The following is a 27,352-nucleotide window of genomic DNA, read 5'->3' as shown; positions in this document are numbered from 1 at the left end:
AATTACCTGTTTCCTTACTGCAGTCTGTCAGTTGCCTTTATAAACATGGAAAACTCTTCCTTCACTCGGTGCCACGTTGTGATCCCGGGCATACAGAGTGATGATTGCTCTCTGAATCGGGCCACCTTTCTGAGGGGCAATGGTGTTGGGGGTGTTCCTAAATCATTGTCAAACAAAATGATGATATAAATTATTTAATGAAGTAACATAGCATTTTTTACACATTTTCATTTTAACATTGTGTGTTTTTTACAGATTAAAGATACTTGGCACCAGGTTTACAGAAGACATTTCTTGAAATCCGCGCTCGGTCACTGCAATCTCTGCCGGCGAGGCTTTTACTACTACCAAAGGCACTTCGTAGACTCTGAGGTTAGTTGAAAAAGGTTCTTCAAGACATTTCTGTTGTAAATCCTGCCTGTAAATACATTGAGGAAAGCATCTCTGGACCCTGGTGCACTCTTGAATGTTTGTATGTCTCATGCTTTGAGTTCCCTGCGACAAGCTGCCAAGTATGCCTCGAAGCGTGGACTGAGAGCTGGGCGCTGATGGAGGTGGTGCACCAGGATTGTGGGGTCTCTTAAGTGCTGATCCTTTCAGAGCAGCCTGAACGGTGCATGAGTGTTTAGATGCACGTACCTTCGTAAGAGTCCACAAAGGACCCCCCTTCTTGATTAGAAGGTTACTCTGGTCACACTTGGATGCATGGATTTCAGGGTAGGTTTAAAGTGAAGGGTATGACGAGTGCAGTGCTTTGAATTTTATTTGTAAACCGCCAACTATACCAGATCAAATCGAGCTTCGAGGCGTAACTCAGAATTAACAGCCAAAAACACATTACAGGATCCAGACATCATTGCAATATACCAGAATACTGTTTCTGGAGTATACTTCGAACCACAAATTTTTCACCTTTAGAATTTCCCAAGGTGCCAGACTTGTTGACTTTATTCTGCCACAGAAGTGACGGACCAGAGGCCCATATAAGTGTCACCCTGCGCACCCATGTCAGTTTGTTTCTTTCTGATCCTTCGAACATACATTCAGTGCCCCACTCCTTTTTACATCAGTTGATGAATCCTTTCAAATTCTTTGTTCTGCTCTGCAAGGGAATAGTGTCCTCACCGAAGACTGCAGAGTTCAAACCTTGCTATGACTGTCACAAAAGGATGTTGTTAACGGACCTGCATGAAGTCGGCCTCTAGTGTTTGGGCTCGAGGCAAGACTCCAAGACCTGCAGTGAATGTGCCCTTATGCACCCAAACGCGATTCAGGACCGTGAAGCAAAGCTGTACGCCACCAAACAGGGAAAGAAGACCCAGATCTCTCATAAGTCTCGCTCCAAGTCGAGAGTACAGATTCGTTTTGCTCTCGAGGCAGTTCCTGCAACAGGTCTCCTTTACAGTCAGTCACCTGATAAGTTGAAGTCAAAGCAGAACTTGCCGCCATTCTGCCACACTCTGTCCAAAGGAGTGCATAAAGATGCTATCTGATCTCGTTCCCAGAGCCAATTCCACTACTGGGCCCATTGCGCCCTATGGGCCATCAGTGATGCCGCAGCAGGTCGCCTTTACGGAAACCATGCTGCATATTTTTGACACTCCTCTGTTTTCCCTGGTCGCACTTTTGGATGCCAAGTGCCCTCAGGGGCCTCCAGTCAGCTCCTACCGGCAGGTCCATCCTTTGCGCTTTCTGAGCCCATGGAACCCGCCTTGGGTTCTGCGTCACTCCGGCTCTGGCTTCTATGCCACTCCTTTCTTCATCGGCCCTGACACCGTTGGTGACAGAGATTGAGCCCCTACCAAGTCTGGTGTCCGGCACCGAACCAAATCTATCTTGACCTTGACAGAGGTCGCTATTTGACTCTGCATCAGCGCCCTTGGTTCCTGTATGTTCCGACTCAGACAGAAGACTTCTTCTACCAAGCAGCCTTCCTCAGAGGCTCCATCTTCTTTTTGGCTCCGATTCTGACCATCATCTGGTGTCGATGGGGATGATTTACCCCCACATCATGATGATGGCAGGGTATGCATATAGGGACATGGAGGAGGCCAGGGGACTTTATACTTCCCCTGATACTGCCTTTATTTTGCCCCTAAGTCCCCAAATCAAGAAGAGTGCTTCTTTTTCTGTAGTGATTGGATGCGTCAATGAGGTTGTAGACCTACAGCTACGTTCTGTATAAGGGGATGAGCGCATCTTCCCTCGCGTTTTGAGCTTTTTAGTGTACTATTTTCAAAGGCTTTCCAAAACTGTAGCAAGTACAAACATCGCATCTTGTGTTTTCTATTGTAATTCACAGTAAAAGATAGCCATCGTTCCTAAACCAAGAAGAATGCTTCATTTTCTGGAGTGTTCGCATGTGCCTTTGAGGTCATAGACCTACAGCCGCGTTCTGTTGGTGTCAAGACAAGTGTACTTACTGAGGTTTTGCACCCTGGGCCATCTGAGTCCTTGCTTCAATTTAATGAATCCGTGACTTAAATTCTTATAGGCATTCGGTCTAAACCTTGCTCTTGCCCGGTCCAGTCAGCAGGCAGGCTGCCAGATGTCACAGACTAAAGCCTGACGACCCGGATTTTCTTCTGCTGCTTCCCACTCCTGAGAGTTTGGTGGTCCAGGCTTCCACCAGCAAAGTAAATCTGAATGAATCCCACACGACTCCTCCAGACAGGGAGTCGCAAAGGATTGAGGCGTTCCTGAAGTGAACGTTCTGTTCAACCAGCTTAGCACTGAGGTCAGTCAGTGCAGTCTGCATGTTAGGCCATTGCACGCATGCGCTCTGGGACGTGGCCAGCAAGATCTTGCTGGATGTCCCAAAGTAGTGTCCGGCCCCTTTGGCTCAAACCGTTGCGAACGGCCAGGATGCAGCCAATTATGTAATTAGAGCTGGCCTTAATGCTACTGATTGCTTGGGCAAGCTGAGGACCCTTGTGTGGTGCTCCATCGCCGTGCACGGATGCGATCCACTGGCTTTTCTGGAGATTTGCAGGCGTCTATTTGGCAAAAAGTCTGATTCTGTCATGTACGCTTTAAGGACAGCAAAGCCACAATGCTTTCTTTCGGCCTTTCCATCCCTGCTTGTCGGCTTCCCCATCAGTTTCTATCCTAAAGAGGCTACTCCAGAGGGTTAGCATATAAACAAGGCCAGGCCTGTCCACCACTGCAACTGCCTCCTCAGTCCCCTCGTGGGCGGGGATCAAGGAGACATTGCGCAGGTCACAGAGGGGCTGCAGTTTGTTCAGTCCTCCACCTCTGCGGCATCAACCTCCAAGCCGCTTTAGTTTGCCATTAGCTGCTCACAGCCTCGATTTGGGAGGCAGAATCGGACATTTTCTACCAGTGTGACTGTCACATCAGACTAACGAGTCCTTCTGCTCATTCCGCTGAGTTCTGTCCTCCTGTTCCTTTCTGACCCACCAGAACTGCCTCCCACAACTGAGTGGCTTCCAGAGGAACACCGATCATTCTTCAAACAAGAGGCGAAGGCTTCACTGGCCACAAAGAGAAGCCGGCCTCTGAAACATGGAAGGGTAGTAACTCCTACTGTTTGCTTGAGCTGAAGGATGGAATGCTGTTGTGTGCGAAGATAAATAAAAAATGCTCACACGGGCCAAGTTCTATCTGCCTTGGATCGAGGCTGCTGGATGGTTGCCTGGGACTTGTAGGAGGCTCACTTTCATGTGCCCGTCCTGCAGTCCCACAGACGTTACCTGCAGTTCAGTTTACTGTGGTCCCCTTCGACCTGTCAAGGCCCCTCAGGTTTTCACAAACATGATGGCAGTGATCGTCGCCCATCTTCAGCGAAGACGGATTCCAGTTTTCCCCTACCTTGATGACTGGCTGTTGAAGGCAGACTTGCCTCAGTCTGTCGTAGACCACATCCAGACGAGCACAACCCCTCCCAACATTGTTGGGGTTCTCAGTCTACGTGCCAGTTTACACCTGACTCCTTCACAGAGGCTTCTTTTTATAGGAGCTGTTCTGAACATGGTCCATGTCAGGCCCTTTCTTCCATCGCAACACGTCTAAGACATCCAGGCTATGGTGCCAATGTTTCAGCCTCAGACTTAACTCTCAAATGAGAGCAGTTCGGTGGCTTCTTGGGCTGCTGGACTCATGCAACCTTCTCTTCCAGGTGGCATACTCCGGCTCTACAGTGGGATCTGAAGTCTGTGAGCCCAGCACCACGGGAAACTGGCGGATATCATCCAGGTTTCAGAGGAGACTGCACAAGTTCTGCAGTGGTGGCTGCTTGACTTCAAACTGACCGACGGCCGACTCCTCTCGCTTGGTATCCCAGAGCGGACAGTGTTGATGGGTGTCTCTCTGCTGGTCTGTGAAGGTCATCGGGGAGAGGTGCGACTCCTCTCACTTGGTATCCCAGAGCGGACAGTGTTGATGGGTGTATCTCTGCTGGTCTGTGACGGTCATCTGGGAGAGGTGCGACTCCTCTCACTTGGTATCCCAGAGCGGACAGTGTTGATGGGTGTCTCTCTGCTGGTCTGTGAAGGTCATCGGGGAGAGGTGCGACTCTTACTTGGTATCCCAGAGAGGACAGTGTTGATGGGTGTCTCTCTGCTGGTCTGTGAAGGTCATCGGGGAGAGGTGCGACTCCTCTCACTTGGTATCCCAGAGCGGACAGTGTTGATGGGTGTCTCTCTGCTGGTCTGTGAAGGTCATCTGGGAAAGGTGCGACTCCTCTCACTTGGTATCCCAGAGCGGACAGTGTTGATGGGTGTCTCTCTGCTGGTCTGTGAAGGTCATCGGGTAGAGGTGCGACTCCTCTCACTTGGTATCCCAGAGCGGACAGTGTTGATGGGTGTCTCTCTGCTGGTCTGTGAAGGTCATCGGGGAGAGGTGCGACTCTTACTTGGTATCCCAGAGCGGACAGTGTTGATGGGTGTATCTCTGCTGGTCTGTGAAGGTCATCGGGGAGAGGTGCGACTCTTACTTGGTATCCCAGAGCGGACAGTGTTGATGGGTGTATCTCTGCTGGTCTGTGAAGGTCATCTGGGAGAGGTGCGACTCCTCTCACTTGGTATCCCAGAGCGGACAGTGTTGATGGGTGTCTCTCTGCTGGTCTGTGAAGGTCATCTGGGAGAGGTGCGACTCCTCTCACTTGGTATCCCAGAGCGGACAGTGTTGATGGGTGTATCTCTGCTGGTCTGTGAAGGTCATCGGGGAGAGGTGCGACTCCTCTATCCCAGAGCGGACAGTGTTGATGGGTGTCTCTCTGCTGGTCTGTGAAGGTCATCGGGGAAAAGTACGGCGACTCTTACTTGGTATCCCAGAGCGGACAGTGTTGATGGGTGTATCTCTGCTGGTCTGTGAAGGTCATCTGGGAAAGGTGCGACTCCTCTCACTTGGTATCCCAGAGCGGACAGTGTTGATGGGTGTCTCTCTGCTGGTCTGTGAAGGTCATCGGGGAGAGGTGCGACTCCTCTCGCTTGGTATCCCAGAGCGGACAGTGTTGATGGGTGTATCTCTGCTGGTCTGTGAAGGTCATCTGGGAGAGGTGCGACTCCTCTCACTTGGTATCCCAGAGCGGACAGTGTTGATGGGTGTATCTCTGCTGGTCTGTGAAGGTCATCTGGGAGAGGTGCGACTCCTCTCACTTGGTATCCCAGAGCGGACAGTGTTGATGGGTGTCTCTCTGCTGGTCTGTGAAGGTCATCGGGGAGAGGTGCGACTCTTACTTGGTATCCCAGAGCGGACAGTGTTGATGGGTGTATCTCTGCTGGTCTGTGAAGGTCATCTGGGAAAGGTGCGACTCCTCTCACTTGGTATCCCAGAGCGGACAGTGTTGATGGGTGTCTCTCTGCTGGTCTGTGAAGGTCATCGGGGAGAGGTGCGACTCCTCTCGCTTGGTATCCCAGAGCGGACAGTGTTGATGGGTGTATCTCTGCTGGTCTGTGAAGGTCATCGGGGAGAGGTGCGACTCTTACTTGGTATCCCAGAGCGGACAGTGTTGATGGGTGTATCTCTGCTGGTCTGTGAAGGTCATCAGGGAGAGGTACGACTCCTCTCGCTTGGTATCCCAGAGCGGACAGTGTTGATGGGTGTCTCTCTGCTGGTCTGTGAAGGTCATCTGGGAAAGGTGCGACTCCTCTCACTTGGTATCCCAGAGCGGACAGTGTTGATGGGTGTCTCTCTGCTGGTCTGTGAAGGTCATCGGGGAGAGGTGCGACTCCTCTCGCTTGGTATCCCAGAGCGGACAGTGTTGATGGGTGTATCTCTGCTGGTCTGTGAAGGTCATCGGGGAGAGGTGCGACTCTTACTTGGTATCCCAGAGCGGACAGTGTTGATGGGTGTATCTCTGCTGGTCTGTGAAGGTCATCTGGGAAAGGTGCGACTCCTCTCACTTGGTATCCCAGAGCGGACAGTGTTGATGGGTGTCTCTCTGCTGGTCTGTGAAGGTCATCTGGGAGAGGTGCGACTCCTCTCACTTGGTATCCCAGAGCGGACAGTGTTGATGGGTGTATCTCTGCTGGTCTCTGAAGGTCATCTGGGAAAGGTGCGACTCTTACTTGGTATCCCAGAGCGGACAGTGTTGATGGGTGTATCTCTGCTGGTCTGTGAAGGTCATCTGGGAAAGGTGCGACTCCTCTCACTTGGTATCCCAGAGCGGACAGTGTTGATGGGTGTCTCTCTGCTGGTCTGTGAAGGTCATCGGGGAGAGGTGCGACTCCTCTATCCCAGAGCGGACAGTGTTGATGGGTGTCTCTCTGCTGGTCTGTGAAGGTCATCGGGGAAAGGTACGGCGACTCTTACTTGGTATCCCAGAGCGGACAGTGTTGATGGGTGTATCTCTGCTGGTCTGTGAAGGTCATCTGGGAGAGGTGCGACTCCTCTCACTTGGTATCCCAGAGCGGACAGTGTTGATGGGTGTCTCTCTGCTGGTCTGTGAAGGTCATCTGGGAGAGGTGCGACTCCTCTCACTTGGTATCCCAGAGCGGACAGTGTTGATGGGTGTCTCTCTGCTGGTCTGTGAAGGTCATCTGGGAGAGGTGCGACTCCTCTCACTTGGTATCCCAGAGCGGACAGTGTTGATGGGTGTATCTCTGCTGGTCTGTGAAGGTCATCTGGGAGAGGTGCGACTCCTCTCACTTGGTATCCCAGAGCGGACAGTGTTGATGGGTGTCTCTCTGCTGGTCTGCGAAGGTCCTCGGGGAGAGGTGCGACTCTTACTTGGTATCCCAGAGCGGACAGTGTTGATGGGTGTATCTCTGCTGGTCTGTGAAGGTCATCTGGGAAAGGTGCGACTCCTCTCACTTGGTATCCCAGAGCGGACAGTGTTGATGGGTGTCTCTCTGCTGGTCTGTGAAGGTCATCGGGGAGAGGTGCGACTCCTCTCGCTTGGTATCCCAGAGCGGACAGTGTTGATGGGTGTATCTCTGCTGGTCTGTGAAGGTCATCGGGGAGAGGTGCGACTCCTCTCACTTGGTATCCCAGAGCGGACAGTGTTGATGGGTGTCTCTCTGCTGGTCTGTGAAGGTCATCGGGGAGAGGTGCGACTCCTCTCGCTTGGTATCCCAGAGCGGACAGTGTTGATGGGTGTATCTCTGCTGGTCTGTGAAGGTCATCGGGGAGAGGTGCGACTCTTACTTGGTATCCCAGAGCGGACAGTGTTGATGGGTGTATCTCTGCTGGTCTGTGAAGGTCATCGGGGAGAGGTACGGCGACTCTTACTTGGTATCCCAGAGCGGACAGTGTTGATGGGTGTCTCTCTGCTGGTCTGTGAAGGTCATCTGGGAAAGGTGCGACTCCTCTCACTTGGTATCCCAGAGCGGACAGTGTTGATGGGTGTCTCTCTGCTGGTCTGTGAAGGTCATCGGGGAGAGGTGCAACTCCTCTCGCTTGGTATCCCAGAGCGGACAGTGTTGATGGGTGTATCTCTGCTGGTCTGTGAAGGTCATCGGGGAGAGGTGCGACTCTTACTTGGTATCCCAGAGCGGACAGTGTTGATGGGTGTATCTCTGCTGGTCTGTGAAGGTCATCTGGGAAAGGTGCGACTCCTCTCACTTGGTATCCCAGAGCGGACAGTGTTGATGGGTGTCTCTCTGCTGGTCTGTGAAGGTCATCTGGGAGAGGTGCGACTCCTCTCACTTGGTATCCCAGAGCGGACAGTGTTGATGGGTGTATCTCTGCTGGTCTGTGAAGGTCATCGGGGAGAGGTGCGACTCTTACTTGGTATCCCAGAGCGGACAGTGTTGATGGGTGTATCTCTGCTGGTCTGTGAAGGTCATCTGGGAAAGGTGCGACTCCTCTCACTTGGTATCCCAGAGCGGACAGTGTTGATGGGTGTCTCTCTGCTGGTCTGTGAAGGTCATCGGGGAGAGGTGCGACTCCTCTCGCTTGGTATCCCAGAGCGGACAGTGTTGATGGGTGTATCTCTGCTGGTCTGTGAAGGTCATCGGGGAGAGGTGCGACTCCTCTCACTTGGTATCCCAGAGCGGACAGTGTTGATGGGTGTCTCTCTGCTGGTCTGTGAAGGTCATCGGGGAGAGGTGCGACTCCTCTCGCTTGGTATCCCAGAGCGGACAGTGTTGATGGGTGTATCTCTGCTGGTCTGTGAAGGTCATCGGGGAGAGGTGCGACTCTTACTTGGTATCCCAGAGCGGACAGTGTTGATGGGTGTATCTCTGCTGGTCTGTGAAGGTCATCGGGGAGAGGTACGGCGACTCTTACTTGGTATCCCAGAGCGGACAGTGTTGATGGGTGTCTCTCTGCTGGTCTGTGAAGGTCATCTGGGAAAGGTGCGACTCCTCTCACTTGGTATCCCAGAGCGGACAGTGTTGATGGGTGTCTCTCTGCTGGTCTGTGAAGGTCATCGGGGAGAGGTGCGACTCCTCTCGCTTGGTATCCCAGAGCGGACAGTGTTGATGGGTGTATCTCTGCTGGTCTGTGAAGGTCATCGGGGAGAGGTGCGACTCTTACTTGGTATCCCAGAGCGGACAGTGTTGATGGGTGTATCTCTGCTGGTCTGTGAAGGTCATCTGGGAAAGGTGCGACTCCTCTCACTTGGTATCCCAGAGCGGACAGTGTTGATGGGTGTCTCTCTGCTGGTCTGTGAAGGTCATCTGGGAGAGGTGCGACTCCTCTCACTTGGTATCCCAGAGCGGACAGTGTTGATGGGTGTATCTCTGCTGGTCTGTGAAGGTCATCGGGGAGAGGTGCGACTCTTACTTGGTATCCCAGAGCGGACAGTGTTGATGGGTGTATCTCTGCTGGTCTGTGAAGGTCATCTGGGAAAGGTGCGACTCCTCTCACTTGGTATCCCAGAGCGGACAGTGTTGATGGGTGTCTCTCTGCTGGTCTGTGAAGGTCATCTGGGAGAGGTGCGACTCCTCTCACTTGGTATCCCAGAGCGGACAGTGTTGATGGGTGTATCTCTGCTGGTCTGTGAAGGTCATCGGGGAGAGGTGCGACTCCTCTCGCTTGGTATCCCAGAGCGGACAGTGTTGATGGGTGTATCTCTGCTGGTCTGTGAAGGTCATCTGGGAGAGGTGCGACTCCTCTCACTTGGTATCCCAGAGCGGACAGTGTTGATGGGTGTATCTCTGCTGGGCTGTGAAGGTCATCTGGGAGAGGTGCGACTCCTCTCACTTGGTATCCCAGAGCGGACAGTGTTGATGGGTGTATCTCTGCTGGTCTGTGAAGGTCATCGGGGAGAGGTGCGACTCCTCTCACTTGGTATCCCAGAGCAGACAGGTGTATATCTGCTGGTCTGTGAAGGTCATCTGGGAAAGGTACGGCGACTCTTACTTGGTATCCCAGAGCGGACAGTGTTGATGGGTGTATCTCTGCTGGTCTGTGAAGGTCATCGGGGAGAGGTGCGACTCCTCTCACTTGGTATCCCAGAGCGGACAGTGTTGATGGGTGTATCTCTGCTGGTCTGTGAAGGTCATCTGGGAGAGGTGCGACTCCTCTCACTTGGTATCCCAGAGCGGACAGTGTTGATGGGTGTATCTCTGCTGGGCTGTGAAGGTCATCTGGGAGAGGTGCGACTCCTCTCACTTGGTATCCCAGAGCGGACAGTGTTGATGGGTGTATCTCTGCTGGTCTGTGAAGGTCATCGGGGAGAGGTGCGACTCCTCTCACTTGGTATCCCAGAGCAGACAGGTGTATATCTGCTGGTCTGTGAAGGTCATCTGGGAAAGGTACGGCGACTCTTACTTGGTATCCCAGAGCGGACAGTGTTGATGGGTGTATCTCTGCTGGTCTGTGAAGGTCATCGGGGAGAGGTGCGACTCCTCTCACTTGGTATCCCAGAGCGGACAGTGTTGATGGGTGTATCTCTGCTGGTCTGTGAAGGTCATCTGGGAGAGGTGCGACTCCTCTCGCTTGGTATCCCAGAGAGGACAGTGTTGATGGGTGTCTCTCTGCTGGTCTGTGAAGGTCATCTGGGAGAGGTGAGACTCCTCTCACTTGGTATCCCAGAGCGGACAGTGTTGATGGGTGTATCTCTGCTGGTCTGTGAAGGTCATCTGGGAGAGGTCGAGATCAGAGGACTCTGGGATCAATGGAAATCTAGCTCCACATATATCTGTTGGAACTGCCGGCCATTCATCTGGTGTTGTAGAACTTCCTGCCAGTGCAAGTTCTCCAGACAACACCATGATGTGGTACTACAAGAAGCAGAGCAAAATGTGAGTACTAGGACTTATGCTTAGAGGTCCTGCACCTCTTTAGTTGGCTAGACCACCAGGACATTTCCCCAATCGTGAACCACTTAGCGAGATCTTTAAATGCTTGGGTGGACAAGCTCAGCTGGCGTCACCCGGGGAATCCCAAATGACTGTTACGTTTGAGGTGGCACAGGACATCTTCCAACAGCGAGTAGAGCCCTGGCTGGGTCTGTTTGCTAATGTTGAGTACTCTGTCTCACGTCTTCTGCATGTTGAAGTTCCCAAGAAGGCTGTCTCGGAAAACGCTTTCAGGCTAGAGTGGAGCTTAGGATACTGTACAGCTTTCAACCTCTCCAGCAGCGAGTTCTGAAGAAGATCAAGAATGGCTATGCCTAAATGATGCTTAGGATTGGCCAGGAGAGTGTGGTACCCAGAACTTCTAGGCACGCGCATCTGTCCTCTGATTGGGCTACACTTTGGGAGGATCTAATGTTGCAGCTGCAGTTCAGGGTTCTGCACCAGAACCTGCGCAATCTATACCTCAACGAGTGGAGATTGAGCGGCGGCAGTGACAGTGTTCGTTCTACCACCTGAGAATCTTTGTTATCCTCGCGGGCTGGCATGCCTCAACAAAATCTATTTACAGCAGGCACTGTGACCGGTTTAGGGCCTGGTGTAAGGTCGACATCCCAGACCCCGTACATGCCAAACTGTTGGATGTTTTGTTTTGGTTTTACCATTGACCCTACAAGATCTTTGCAGTGGGCGCCACTAAAGGTTATTTCGAGCGCTTTTGCCCTATTTTTTGTTGGCACGACTTGCCGTCCTTATTATATCACTTGTTGTGATTTTATTGACAAAGTGCTTGTCACATGTTTCTTCCCAAACATTTTGTGTTGCCACAGTGGGGTCTTCATTTGGTGTTGATGTACCTCTTGTAAAACCATGCCAGCCAATGTGCAGCTGCTTGTTGCGTCTGATGACTCGTAACTATCTTCCTCATTGCGATCACTTCAGCTCATCGCATGAGTGAGCTCCAGGCTCTCTCGATGCACCATCCCTACACCACCTTTCTCCCATACAAACTGGTGTTGAGCGATCCATCACATTGGGCAATCCATCACTTTCCCAACCTTCTTTTCTCCACCTCCCCGCTTGAAAGATGAGGAGGCTCCATTGTCTGGACCCCAAAGGAGCCTTGAGCATTTGCACTGATTGCTCTAAAGACCATTGGGTGGGCGATCAGCTTATTGTGGCATTCTCTGGGGCAAAGACAGGTAAGGCAGTGCAGAAAAGGACGCTCCTCAAACTGCATGGACCATTGCACTAAGATCTTCCATGCACTGCCACGAAGCAGCCTCCAGATGGTTTGAGGGCTCAATCCGCCAGGGTCAAGGCTGCTACCACTGCTTTGGCACACAGGTATGCCTCTTCCTGACTTCTTCGTTCAGCCCTGCTTCAAGGACGTCAGTGCACGTGTACACGAAGCACTACTGCATTGACAGCCAGGTCCAATGGGAAGGACATTTCGGGCATTTTGGTCTGAGCCCACTCCGCAGACCCTCCACCTTGGGAGGTACTGCTTTGGTACCGATTCTAAGAGTAGGGAATCTGCAGTTAGAAGAATCTCTCAGAACAACTTAACTGTGGTACTGCTCCTTCTGATGGATAATCTAGCTAACCGCGGATTCCTCACTGCTATACCTCCTTCCCCTTCTGTGGTGTGATTTCTTATTACTTTCTAAAAAAAAAAAACGTCCCAAATTAAAGATCTGGGCATTTGTACAGTCAATTGTTTTGTGCTCCGAGGCCGTGGCAAGAGTTAATAAATAAACTGACGTCGGTGTGCAAGGGTGGCACTTGTATGTGGCTACACTTTCACTTTTGGGACGGAACAAAGTCCACGAGGAGCCGCATGACGCTACCTAGCAGTGCACTGGAGCACAGCTGTGAAAATCTTTGATTCCAGTCTGGCACCTGGGGGAATATTCTACAGTTGAGGAATTTGCAGTTGGATGGAGTATCCATCAGAAAGAGCATTACTGAAGGTAAGTAACTTGTTTATTTAAATCAAATACCCTTGTATGTTAAATACAATTTTAGTATCATTTTAAAATGTACAGAAGATCATGACGTGCCATACACCTAAAAGGTAACACGTTTCAAAGCTTAATCCATGTCACATGCAACATCCCCCTGCCAAACAAGTATTTGTCTGCCGGGGTCAGATCAGGGTCGGTTTTGCTATTGATAGTACATTTTGGCATTCAGATCAGACTTTCAGGTTGTTTAAAAGCAACCTTTCAAGTGATTTCCTAATAATGCTTAAGGTTTGAAATGTAATTAAGTCCTTAAATGAAAGCCACCCTGGCTTCAAGCAGTAACCTTCTAGTTTCCTGCGAGTCCTGTCTGGGTGTGCGCCCTAAGGCCATCAAGGAGCGGGAGGCCAGGTTGTTCATGGCCAGGGCCTGTGATGACAAACGGATCAGTCGTCGATGGAGACCGTATTCAAGATTGCCCTACTCACATTTATAGAGGAAAAAGAGGAAGTATGAGAAACACAAAAATCATGGACGTGGTAAGTCGCTTGGACACCCTCGATCTTCCACAGAATCTTCCCCTTCTGAGCTGCAATTGGTCATGGTGGAACCAGTTAACTCTCTTCCTAGCAGCTCAGCACCTTTGCCTCATTCGGACCTGGCCTCGGTGATTACTGGACTTTTGCGGGCCCCGGAATTCCCAGAACCTCCAGTGTTGACTCCAGCATGTCTGGAATTCCCGTTGCCGGCCCTCTCTTACCCGTAATTCGGGTGCAGAGCTAGTGGCATTTCTTAAAGCAATTATTGCCAGGGTCCCAGCTCCCGCTGGCTCGTCCTCTCGCCCTACATCAACTTGCGGCCTGCCTTCACTCCAGTGCACAGATGTACAGCTTTGCCATCAGTGCCATTGCTGGCGCCACCACAGAAGCCTCAGATGCGCCACCTCCTCCAGAGCCAGTCTCTCAGCATCCACTGCCGCGGCCTCCGCTCCAGAGCCCCTGCTCAGACTCGATCCAGGAGGGAGGTCCAGAGGCCTTTGGAAGAAGAGGAGTGCAAGAAGAGGATACATCAGCCTTTTTGGGTCAGACTCCGCTCCCCTCAACACCTATAGAGACATAACATAACATAACAGATGAGGAAGAACGATAATATGAATTAGCAGGCTTATCCCCTGCCAGTGGATTTGACACCTCAACAGAAATCGAGATGGAATTTCCCTCTGGACCCCCAACGCAAAGGTTATGTTGTTACACTCTGTGGCCAGCAAGGCAGCGGGAGTATTGGACCTACATCTGCCGATGGTTATCGTCAAGACTAATGCTGTTATGAAGGTCCTTCCATCAGAAGCAACTTTCGAACTCCTGCTTCCCTTTAGTGAAGCCTTGGTAGAGCTGTCATGGCAGCCTGGAAGAACCCGACTTCAGCATTGGCTGTGAATAGATTGGTGGCAGGATGCTACTGCCCTGCCCCTCTTGCCACACCTGTCACCAGAGAGTTGGATTATCCAAGCATCGTTCTCCACTGGACAGGTGGCAGAGACCTTCCCTTCAGTTCTTTCAGACAAGGAGTCTAAGCGAATTGAGGCAAAGGGAAAAAGATGTTCTTAACAGACAGTATGGCCTTCGCCTTGAAGTTCTTAAACACCAACTGCCTTTTGGCACAGTACACACACACCCCTTATGGGAATAAAAGTCACCTCACATGTCCCAGAAGACGTGAGAACACATTTTTAAGAGCTCATAAGAGATGGACACAAGGCTTCATGCCATATTATCAAATGGGGTCTGGACACTAGGCTCCATGGAGCCAGCCATGGGGACCTCTGTTTCTGTCCGACACCATGCATGGTTTTGGACATCAGGCTTCTCCTTCGATTTGCAGGCTATCATAACAGACCTCCCATTTGATAGCCCTAGCTTGTTCAGGGACAAAGCTAACGGTGCCTTGGAACTTTTCGAGGCAAGAAAGGCTACAGTCCGTTCACCGGATCTCCAACAGTTCCAACCCCAGAGGGACTATCGTCAATTTTGGTGCTTTCAGAGATTCTCTACGGGATTCCTATTTCATCAGTGCCAGCCCTTGCAGCACCAGGATCAGCATCCAATGACCCCTCTGGCCTGAAAGTACAGTCGTAGAGCCAGAGGGAAGGGCCATGCATGTAGCAAGCCGCCGCCGCCGCCTCCTCCCCCGCACCACCAGGGATGCAGGTCTACTTTGCTTTTCCAACCCAGGCAGAGCCTGTGGGGTGTGGGCGGTCTTCTTTCCACCAGCCCAGGAGGCCATTACTTTGGACCAGTAAGTTCTTCAGATGATAGAATGAGGTCACACCCTACCCTTTCTTCAGGCTCCTCGCCCTTTCACTCCCCCCCCGCCCTTTTTCTTCTACCTTCTGCCAGTTCCTCTATCCATCCTGCAGCAGGAGATGCCAGCGCTCCTCCTTAAATGAGCTGTGGAGTTAGTGCCAGAACAGGAAATGGAAGAGGGGTGTTACTGCCCAACATTTCCTTGTACCAAGGAGGCCTGCAGTCTACATCTGATCCTGGACATCAGGCATGTTACCTTCTTCACTCTACACAAAAGGAAGGGGGAGGAGGATAGCGCCTTACTTCGTCCTCCTCAAGGTAAGTATCAACACAGAGAAAAGAAGTAAAGCTCCATAGTCGCAATTTTGATCAAGTATCAATCTACAATACAGGTGTAGCGAAGCACATTACTTTGTAAAAGACTGCTCTCACCCACAACAAATTGTGGCATGCTTCCTCATTGGGGTGCTGCGACGCCTCCGCGCAGACCAACGCTTAAGGCAGAGCAATAGGGTGGGGGAGACAATACAAACAAATAGAAAAGTAAAAGAGGGATCCAAGGAAGGTGCAGATAATAAGTCTAACTAAGGGATATCCTAATAATTTTTGTATTCCTGGATTCCCTTGTTAGGATTAAAAAAGGTAATTCATACCCTGGGACAGTGGTGAGGGGAGTGTATTATGCACCCGTCACCCCTCCGATCTACATAATAGTCGACATGATTCTGCCGGAATACTTCTCTCCTTCGGCTTTCATCAGGACTGTCGGATTCCTTTGCTAGATTTCCTTTCTGCTAATATGCCCCTAGTATATCAATATTCTTAAGGTTACTCCACCTGTATTATGTGGTGGGGTCCAGTACACATACTCTTATTTGAGATGGAGTTTACTGTATCAATCGCTAGAACTGGCACGAGAGAAGAAGGTGACCCCCTGTAGTCACACAGTTGTTAAGGGTTGTGCGCCACTGCTGCTATGGTCGCTCCTGGTGCCGTGTAGGTTACCTCCTTCGTCAGGAAGGAGAAGTTCAAGATGCTGACCCTAGCTCAGGGTTTGTTGGCGCTGGAAGCTGGAGACTGGACGGTGTCGCTCGACCTACAGGATGCATACTTAAACATTCTGGTCCTGCTGGCCTCAAGACTGGATGGTGTCTCTCAACCTACACAATGCAGATTTTCACTTTCTGGTCCTGCTGGCCTCAAGACTGGATGGTGTCGCTCGACCCACAGGATGCGTACTTTCACAGTGTAGTCCTGCTGGCCTCGAGACAGGATAGTGTCGCTCGACCTACATGATGCGTACGTCCACATTTTGGTCTATCTTACCTCTCATAAGCACTTGCGATGTGTGGTGTGTTCTCTGCACTACCAATTAATGGTACTTCTATTTGGCTTGACATCGGCACCTCAACTCTTTACCAAGGTGATGGCGGTAGTTGTGGCTCATCTCAGAACATCGAGCATACTGAGCTTCCCGTACCTGGACAACTGGCTGATTAAAGCCGGTTTGCCAGGGGTGGTGGCATGTCATCTGCAATCAACAGTCTTGTTATTATTTGACCTTGGTTTTTGTATCAATGAGCCCAAATCTCATCTGGAAACCTCGCAGCTTCTCCAGGCAGAAGGTCAATTCTGGACACTACCCTTCTCCATGCCTTCCCCCGTACTCTGAGATTTGTCAATATCCAAAATATGGTCCCATCTATTCTAGAGGGCGTGTGAGTTCCAGTCCTGCATGTCTCACACCTGTAAGGTCTCCTGCCTTGCTGCACTCTCCAGGTCACGCGTGCACGTTGGCACATGAGCGCTCTGCAGTGGTGCCTCCTTGGCAGTGGTTCCAGCACCGAGGAGACCTGTCGGACTCGGTTGTAATCTCCAAGAGGGCTGCAGCAGATGCGGTTTGCTGGGGACATGGCGAATCGACACCGCAGGGTGGCCTTCAGTCTCCTCTGATCGTCACCACGGTAGTGATGGATGCCTCCACCCTAGAGTGGGGGGCACATCTGGAACACCTGCATGTCCGAGACCTCTGGTCTCTAGAGGGGCAGATGCTTCACAGTAACCTGAAAATGCAGACAAACAGCCAGCGCGCAGAGCCGGTCTCCCCTTCATCCAGGTTGGTCCATCTAGTTCTTGTACTGTAATTTATATAGCGCTGTGTGAATCACCCCGAAAGGATCTCTGCACTGGGGCGCATAAACAGGCAGAAAGAATTGCAGGAAGAATCAGAAGAGTCCAGTTAGTTAAGACGACTGACAATCATTGCTTGAGTGAGTGACTTTCTGGTTTGGAGGGATAGCCATTGGAAAGCCTTCCTGAGCAGGTGTATAGTTCAAAGCAGGTGTCCTAGGTAGAGCAGACCTGTTTTTTTAAACAAAAGGTTCCCCTTAATCAAGATGCCCAGGTTTCTGATTAGGTACTAGATGAGTCGCTGCTATTTTTTTTTTACTACTGGCCTAACGCAAAGTTGCCCTGCACTGGGGTAAACGCCTGCCCCCTACCGCTGTCAACTGGTTCATCAGCATGACGTACTGTGACACTACTAGTGAATTGTATGCCTCTCTTCAACCCCCATCCTCCAGGATGAAAGATGTTTGGCAACCCTAAAGTGATTATCTACTATCGATCACTGACCAGTTCCAAGACGCCCGCTCTGTCGTATCGGAGCACTCCCATCCTAATCGTTTCCTCCTGTTTGAGGCATATGAGCTGTAGATCACATGCTTCTGCATAGATTGCCATCTAGTGTTGGGTCCGGATGCTTGCACTTTGTTTCTTTTCGAAGAAGTCTTTCCAGTCACGAGGTACGTGACTCCTCATTTCGGTGATAGTGCACATGGGCATCGACTCCATTGTTAGAATGTTTTTTCCGCCATCAGGATCGGATGTGAATTGTTGCGCTCCGGTTCGGCACCGTTTCTTCAGGCCTCCTTCGACGTGCAATCCACTACCCTCAACGGTATTGTTTATCGATCGCGTTTCCCGTTCTCCGCGTATTGTTTGTTCTCGAAAACCTTCGATCGAAACATTCGTGGAAGGCCGTTGGGCCTACCTGCGTCGGGATCGGTAGCAGCTGATGGAACAGACTCCATTCAAGTTATATCCAGGGTGTCACACTAAGTTCCTGCACACCGACTTGCACGAAGTGTGCAACCTTTGCCTATCCCCGGAACAAAACGAGAATGACTGTGACGCGTGTCAGTCGTTTTGGTCGAAGAAAACCGTCCGTGATCGTCGGGCCCGACGTCACGAAATGTACCAACAAAGTGGCTCTACGCCGGACCTCCTTGGAGAAGAGTCTGAACACGAAGAATCTCAAGCACAGGAAGCCGAAATGGAGGAGGAGCACTTTGCCGTATCTGACGCTGACTCCGATGCCGAAGACCTGACACCGGGATACCGGATCTTGAGTAAAGTGACTTTGTTCCCATACCATCTCCTTTATAAGAAAAAGGCTCCGGTCCCTCCTCTGCCTTTGGGCCAAGGTCTGCACCGAGAAAAGGTTTCGAGCACCCTGCCTTCTGGCTCGGGCTCTACCCGTCTCCCCTCGACGGTGCCGACCCCAAACCTTTGGCGTCTAAAGCAAAACAACTTCTGGTTTCTGTGCCACCGTTGCGTAACCCTAAATCTCCGGAGCCAAAAACTTTGAAGCCAAAACTTTCGACGCCAAAACCGGCATCTAGAGAAAGTACGGCAACTAAAGAGCCTTGGACCAAAAATCCACCTTCGGATCCGAAACAGAAGGAAATCGCGAATAATCCCGAAACTGGACATATTCATGCCAAACTTCCTGAAAAGAGGAAAATGGGCTTACCAGAGGACTACCACATTCCTATAAATAAGAAAAATGTGGCCTCTTACCCTTCTCCTCCTCATATTTCACCTTCTTCACCCATTCATGAAGAATTGCTTATTGCACCTACACATTCCCCTAGACCACCGTCAACTGACCCACAGGATACAGGGGGTGGGGATATAGAGGACTATGCACCACAGTATACTGACCCATGGGACCATTATTATGTCCCTCACCCTGACTTGTATCCGTCCAGGCCTTCGCCTCCAGATGATAACATTGGGTGCATTGAGCCCCTTGATAGGGCCGCACACCTCACCCTGACTCGTATCCGACCAGGCCTTCGCCTCCAGAGGATAACATTGGGTGCATTGAGCCCCTTGATAGGGCCGCACACCTCACCCTGACTTGTATCCGTCCAGGCCTTCGCCTCCAGAGGATAACATTGGGTGCATTGAGCTCCTTCATAGGGTTGCCTCACCCTGACTTGTATCCGTCCAGGCCTTCGCCTCCAGATGATAACATTGGGTGCATTGAGCTCTTTGATAGGGCTGCACACCTCACCCTGACTTGTATCCGACCAGGCCTTCGCCTCCAGAGGATAACATTGGGTGCATTGAGCTCCTTCATAGGGTTGCCTCACCCTGACTTGTATCCGTCCAGGCCTTCGCCTATAGATGATAACATCGGGTGCATTGAGCTCCTTCATAGGACCGCACACCTCACCCTGACTTGTATCCGTCCAGGCCTTCGCCTCCAGATGATAACATTGGGTGCATTGAGCTCCTTCATAGGGCCGCACAATATCATGGAGTAGAGCTTCATAAGGAGAGATTAGAGGAGGATTTTTTATTAGAAACACTGAGTTCATCTCAAAGGGCTACACAAACATTACCAATGTTAAATGCGATGCTCAAACACACTGAGGATATCTTTAAGGACCCTCTAAGAGCTGGGATCATCACTCCCAGGGTAGAGAAAAGATACAGAGCTGCCCCTAATGACCCTGTGTATATCAAAGACCAGTTCCCCTTAGTTTCTCTGGTCGTTTCCAATGCTCGTAAGAGAGCCAACTCTCAAACAACAGGGGATGCCCCTCCTCCTTACAAGGAGTCCAAATTATCAGATGCTTCGGGAAAAGGATAGCCTCACAAGCGGCTAATAATTGGCGCATTGCCAATGCCAAAGCTTTGTTCGCAAGGTACGATAGAGCTCATTATGACAAACTCGAAAAGCTCATTGAATTCTTTCCGGATGCGCATAAGACTAAAGCCAGTGACCTTATCCAAGAAGGTAAATTAATAACTAAAACCTCCATCAGGTGTGCGTTAGAGCAGGCAGATACAGCAGCTGGGGCAGTTAACACTAGTGTACTCCTCCATAGACATGCTTGGCTAAGGAGTTCAGGGTTCCAGCCTGAAGTACAAGCCTCTATTCTTAATCAACCTTTTGATAAACAACATCTCTTTGGCCCAGCTGTTGATGTATCACTAGAAAAGATGAAAAAAGATTCTGAAGTTGCTAAATCCATGGGGGCTTGCAATCGCCTTCTAACAGGGGTTCCTTTTGTCGCTCATTCTATAGGGGCGGCTCCAAAAATGTATCTACAGAGAATCCCTCCTCCTACAATGGCAACAATCAGTCGCCCTCTTCCAGAGGTTATTTTAGAGGAGGGTATAGAGGACACAACTGCAAGGGAAGAGGCAGAGGTAATTCAGCATGCACCTCCCCTGCAAACAACAAGCAGTGACTTATTTCCCATACCCTGATCATTTCACTCCTGTTTGGGGACGTCTTTCACGATTTCTACCCATTTGGAATATGATTACATCAACTGCATGGGCTCTACAGATCATCCAATCTGGTAGTTGCCTGGAGTGCACAAGCTCTCCCCTGAATATTCCTCCAAGGTCACAAGAACATCTCTCCCTTCTAAAGCAAGAGGTTCTTTCTTTATTGCAAAAGGGGGCAATGGAACCAGTCCCTTTACAATACCAAGGAACAGGCGTGCGCTCCCTCTACTTCCTAATTCCCAAAATGGTCAGTTCTCTCAGGCCTATATTGGACCACAGAGAGCCACATCTATACATTCAGTCGGGCCATTTTCATATGGTAACACTACACAAGTGCTTCTCTCCTTCAGCAAGGTGACTTTCTGTCCACTCTGGATTTAAAGGACGCTTACTTTCATATTCCAATACACCCTGCGCACTGCAAATACCTCAGCTTTGTGGTAGCAGGCCAACATTATCAATTCAAAGTCCTTCCCTTCGGAGTGACAACCACTCCCAGGGTTTTCACAAAATGTTTGGCAGTAGTCGCAGCCCACCTGAGAAGACCTGTTCACGTCTTCCCATACTTCGACAACTGTGATGGATCAAACCCAGACCCATGACTGGGTGTGACTGGGTGTGAGTGTTTGATTGGTTCTGATGCGCCGTCCATCACCACCCCCTTTTGTACCGCTTTGTTCGCCATAAGTTGGCAGGGTATGCTCAGACGTGAGTCCCTTGCTCACTTTGCCACGGGATTCAAGCAAGCCTGGCTGAAGACGGCTGAAATGCCAGAAACCGGTCCTAGGAAGCTTGTTTCCGGTCCAGGGAAGGCATGGCTTGGCAGTTTGGGCTGGACTGTTCCCATGAGGCACAGGGTCAGACTGATTTGCATATAGCCATGTCTGAACTGGGGTGGCAGAGTGGGCTAAAAAACGGTGATGGATCAAACCCAGATCTGTTGACTGGGTGTGAGTGTTTGATTGGTTCTGATGCTCCGTCCATCACCACCCCCTTTTGTATACTTCGACAACTGGCTCATAAAGGCCAGTTCGCACAACAGCTGTCTGCGCCACACACAGAAGACTGTGCAACTCCGTCACCAACTTGGATTCACAGTAAATCAGACCAAATCCATCTCCAACCATCCATGTCTCAAGACTATCTAGGAGCTTCTATAGACAAACGAAAAGCTCTAGCATACCCAACTCCAGCCAGAATCAGAAATATTCAAAACCTAATGTCTCCGTTCCAGTCTCAACACTCCTTACCAGCTCGAGTGTTCATGCAATTACTTGGAATGATGGCGTCTTGCATTTTCATAGTTCCCTACGCAAGACTTCAGATGCGTCCCCTACAGGAAAGCTTAGCACGTCAGTGGAACCAGGCCCAAGGTCAGTTATCAGATCTAGTGTTGGTAGATGGCCGCACCCATCGCTCTCTCCAGTGGTGGAACACACAAAACCTTTCCAAGGGCGGCCCTACAGCGACCCGGTTCCACCGATAGTACTGACAGCAGATGCATCACTCACAGGTTGGGCAGCGCATCTCCAAACCCACACGATTCAAGGCATGTGGAGCTCCCAACAAAAACAGCTTCATTGAAATCATCTCGAACTGCTAGCCATGTTTCTGGCTTTGAAAGCATTTCAAGTCCAGCTAATACGCAAGTGTTCTAATTCGTACAGACATGACAGCCATGTACTACATTCAAAAACAGGGGGGGGGGGGACACTCCCTCCAACTGTCCCACCTAGCCCAGGACATCTGGAGGTGGGCCATTCCTCACAAAATCTGCCTCCTAGCAGAACACCTCCCAGGAGTAGACAATCAGTTGGCAGATCTGCTAAGTCGTCAGAGACAGCCAATCCACGAATGGGAACTACATCCTCGAGTTCTCCTCCCATTCTTTCAAATGTGGGGCTTCCCAGACATAGACCGGCTCGCCGCGCACCGAAATGCAGCATGCCTAAACTTCGCGTCCAGGTGTCCACACACATTGTCCAAAGACAATGCACTATGGATGAACTGGTCCGGGATATTTGCTTTTGCTTCTTCGCCTCTCCCACTCATTCCATCAGTGGTTCCAAAACTCAAACTGCATTCCCTCACAATGGTCCTGGCGGCTCCAACATGGGCACGTCCACCTGGTTCATCCCTCACCATGATCCTGGTGGCTCCAACATGGGCACGTCCACCTGGTTCATCCCTCACAATGGTCCTGGCGGCTCCAACACGGGCACGTCCACCTGGTTCATCCCTCACAATGATCCTGGTGGCTCCAACACGGGCACGTCCACCTGGTTCATCCCTCACAATGGTCCTGGCGGCTCCAACACGGGCACGTCCACCTGGTTCATCCCTCACAATGGTCCTGGCGGCTCCAACATGGGCACGTCCACCTGGTTCATCCCTCACCATGATCCTGGTGGCTCCAACATGGGCACGTCCACCTGGTTCATCCCTCACAATGGTCCTGGCGGCTCCAACACGGGCACGTCCACCTGGTTCATCCCTCACAATGATCCTGGTGGCTCCAACACGGGCACGTCCACCTGGTTCATCCCTCACAATGGTCCTGGCGGCTCCAACACGGGCACGTCCACCTGGTTCGTCCCTCACAATGATCCTGGTGGCTCCAACATGGGCACGTCCACCTGGTTCATCCATCACCATGATCCTGGTGGCTCCAACATGGGCACGTCCACCTGGTTCATCCCTCACAATGATCCTGGCGGCTTCAACATGGGCACGTCAACCTGGTTCACAACCCTATTGGAACACTTGGTAGTTCCTCATCAAAAACTACTTCTTACACCCAATCTCCTCACACAGAGCCATGGAGACATAAGACATCCAGACCCCAGTCAACGCAATCTGGCACCTGAAGTCCTAGAGTTTGGCTATCCTAATCTACTGCCAGACTGCATGGATATTATCAAAGAGGCTAGACGTCCTACCACAAGAGCCTGCTATGCAGCAAAATGGAAGCGGTTTGTGATTTAATGTAATAACAACCACATCAACAAATGCATCAAAACAAAGTAGTGCTTCGGACCAATCCTAAATTCCTTCCTAAAGTCATTTCTGCTTTTCATATCAATGAACCTGTTAAGTTGCCTGTGTTCTTCCCTCAACCAGATTCAGTGGCAAAACGTGCACTATACACATTAGATGTGTGTGAGAAGTTGGCCTGATGTATGATGTCACTAGTTCTAGTGTACACCTTATATCAGTCCAAATACCCTTATGGTGATTGGTTGTAAAGTCAACCTTATAGACCAGCTATCCTAGTGGTAGCATGGACAAGAGCAGTCTTAGGCTAAACTCTGAATGGCATGTGAAGCCAGCTGTGATACCATATATAATCCCTTGAATACCAAATGAAAGGACACCACAACAGATATATATATAAAATAAAGTGTATTTATTCTAGTCAAACCCTCAGCACTCTTTATGAGATTAGAGGTAAGTACAACACAGTCTTATTTAAGCATACATTAAGTCACACAGGTAAGTAATACAGTTAGGCCCTAGGGGCCACGCAAACCATATACTAAGTAAGTGGTATAAGAACCACTGTCACGGAAATAGAATAGGCCTAGGCCCAGGGAATCGCTGGGGCTACACTACACTAGCGTTAGTTAGGAAGTGGGAGGCCCACGGGATTCGTGTGCAGAGTGGAAACACTCACGCGTAATGCGTAAAAGTCAATAGCAATAGTACAGTTTAGAAAACGGTAGATTTAGGACACTTCCGGAGTAGCTAGGAAGTTGAGACTTGAAAACTAGACACTAGGATAGTCACTATCCTGATGAGCACCGGAGTACCCAAGTTACCTAGCCCACAGGCTGCGGGTGCATAGGGGTGAAGATGCGTCGTTTTCGTCGTCGACTCCTATGGATGCCTGAAGAAAGATGCTGACAGGCAGTCAGTGAAGTGTGTCCGGTGGATCCCGAGGCTGGGATCAAGAAGAGAAGAAACCTGCAAGCAGAAGGGACAGAGTCAAGGTCACTAGCCAGTGACCACGTGGAACCAGGAAGGAACCAGGCGATGTCGTGAAGATTGCAGGTGAAGGTGAAGCTTGTCGCTGCAGCCAGGAGGACCAGGAAGCGTCGAGGACGACGAGGACCAGGAGGCGAGCTGTCCCACGAAGGCTCTTGCTGTCGGCGGCGTCGAAGTTGGACTAGGACTCACCAAGCCTTGGCAAGCGGAACCCACGAAGAACGGAGGACTTGCTTCTGGTGCAGACCAGGAAGGTCTGGGGTGCTTCTTCTTTGCAGAGAAGCGGGAGCCAGTCTGGAGGAGCCAAACCAGCGAAGAAGATTTCAGGGTGCGTCGTCACAAAGGCCACTAGCCAGCGGGCAAGCAACCGGACAGACGCGGCAAGCAGGAAAATGCTGAAGGGCCCCACGCAGGACTCGTGGAGTGTGGGGGGCTGATCTTCGGTGCAGATGGTGCTTGGGGTTGGGGCTTCTCAATCCCCGGTGCACAACTTCGAGGGTACCTCAGAAGCTGCGCTTTAAGTTACTAGCCACTTTTTCCAGGTAGCCGGTCCCACGTCGCTCGTCGCCTCCACGGATCTCAGCTCTGCTGTAGATGTGGATCAGGGTCGGAGAAGTCTGGAAGTCAAGGCTCTGGTCAGGCTCTGCAGTCGGTTCCTCGTAGAACGTGGGCAAAGCAAAGGGTAGTCTCTTGATGGTGCCTGTTTGCACAGGGTAGCCACTCCTTGGCTACAAGGGAGATTCTTCAGTCTTCTTCTTTCGTCGAATGTCGAAGGTCCAGAGATTCTGTTCAGTTTTGCAGGTTCAGGATAATCTAAAGTCTTGAGGCCCAACTCCCACTCTTATACTAATCTTGGGGGCTGGGATACCTGCTAGGTCACGCCTTATGGGTGGGACCTGGGAGGGGGTGGTTACACCCACTTCCCTTTGTCCAGTTTCGCGCCAGAGCTGGGGCTGGAGTGCCCCAGCGCCGGTTTGAACTGGACTATGCAAGGAACACCTTGTGTGCCCCACGCATGTCTCATTCCTTTCAGCCCACCCTGCCCCAATACACTAAAGGCTGTCTGGGGAGGTGCTAGCACCTCCCCAAGCAGGAAACCTATTGTCCAGGCCTCCCTGGCTGGGATCACTCCCAGCAGCAGGAGGTCAGACTTGTGTCTGTGGCAGCAGCATCCATTTTGTGATGCTGAGGCTTTGGTTAGAGTTAAACAGCAAAGTAGGATTTTAACATGTCTCTCCCTCTAGAAGGGAGGAATAATATCCTCATCACCAGAAATGGTATGGGGGTATTATTCCAAAGTGTTAGACACCTTACACGACATGTTTTGATAAAGCCAAACCATAGTTACCATAACCGTTTAAGATTATAAGGCACTTTAAGAGTATATGGTAGGCTATATCATAGAACAGCTATAAGGACATGGTTCCGAAAGCTGCAGACAGGCTCAGCTCATGCTAGAGCACCATCTCACATGTTACCAAGCACTCTGCCTCCAGGATTGTTAAGGCCTGCTATAGGAGTGACTGATAGGTACACATGTGTCTATATATAAGGGTAGATATAGGCATACTATATCTAAGCAAGGGGTGATTACACGACCTTGCCCCAGCTGAGTGATCAGCCAGTTGTGTCTGATTGGAAGGCCAGACCAGGGGTGGCATAATACATGCTGCAGCCCCTGGGAGGCCTAGGGTACACCTATGCCCTGGGTACCTAGGGTACACTGTACAGGGTCCAATAAGGTGATCCTTACCAATTGGTTATGTACCTAGGGTACGTGGAGTCCATTTTAAAGAGAGAGCAGACAGCCTGAGACCCTGAATGGCAGGATCTCAGGCCAACTAAGTCGAAAAACCAGCTAGACACTAGGCAAAAAGTTGGGGGTAACCATAGTCAGATATCCACCTTCCTACAATGTGAAAAGAGCATTGCATTATTCCATTGAAAGGACAAAACCTTTCCTGACACAAATCAGCTTTTTGTCGCTTTTGCTCCACCACACAAAGTCAATCCTATATCTAAATCAGGTATTGCATGGTGTATAGTCAAGTGCGTTCAAATATCTATGCAAAGGCTAAACGAAAATTACCAGTTCCCCCTAGAGCGCACACTACACGCAAACTGGGGGCTTCTTTGGCATTCCTAGGAAATATACCCATAGATGATCTCTGCAAAGCTGCAACATGGTCTACACCTCACACATTCACAAAACATTATTCTGTGGATGTGTTGGCAGCACAGCAAGCTAGAGTCGGCCAAACAGTTTTACGTACACTATTTCAGACCACTGCAACAGCTACAGGTTAGCCACCGCTTTGGGAGATAACTGCTGTGTTGTCTATGCAAAAGCATATGATCTACAGCTCATAAGCCTCGAACAGAAAATGCTACTTACTCAGTATGCATCTGTTCTTGGCATATGGAGCTGTAGAGTCATATGTGCCCACCCACCTCCCCGGGTACCTATACCTGTTGCAGTAACATCTTACTTAGATACATGCATTCATGGACATCTCCTTCTTACCTCTCTTACTAACTCCATTATCACCCTCTGCAGGAAAACAATTTAACAATGGAGTTGATGCCCATGCGCACTATCACCGAAAGGAGGAGTCACCTACTTTGTGACTGGAAAGACTTCTTCGAAGAAAAACAAAGTGCAAACATCAGGACCCAACACTAGATGACGAGCTATGCACAGCATGTGAATCTACAGCTTTAAATGCCAAGAACAGATTCATACTGTGGTAAGTAGCATTTTCCTTTCTGGCCATCACTCTCCCTGGACCCCTATGCAAGCCCTTCA

At 50.6% G+C, this 27,352-nt stretch overlaps 1 protein-coding gene across 6 annotated transcripts in view; it reads left to right on the top strand.

Moving 5' to 3' along the window:
- Positions 1 to 27,352, top strand: part of OPA1 (OPA1 mitochondrial dynamin like GTPase) — a 428,917-nt gene that overhangs the window by 254,901 nt on the left and 146,664 nt on the right. For all 6 annotated transcript variants that reach the window (XR_014970881.1, XR_014970880.1, XM_085635800.1 and 3 more), the window contains one exon: positions 256 to 372. Coding sequence is in view for 4 of the 6 variants with exons in the window: in XM_085635800.1 (XP_085491926.1) it covers positions 256 to 372 (117 nt within the window). In the remaining 2 variants the exon portion in view is untranslated. The remainder of the gene's footprint in view (positions 1 to 255; positions 373 to 27,352) is intronic.

The sequence above is a fragment of the Triturus cristatus genome, chromosome 11, assembly GCF_964204655.1.
Source record: "Triturus cristatus chromosome 11, aTriCri1.1, whole genome shotgun sequence".
In the NCBI taxonomy this organism is placed as follows: Eukaryota; Metazoa; Chordata; class Amphibia; order Caudata; family Salamandridae; genus Triturus; species Triturus cristatus.
The sequence above is the reverse complement of the archived record's forward strand: the minus strand, read 5'-3'. Positions and strand labels throughout refer to the sequence as shown.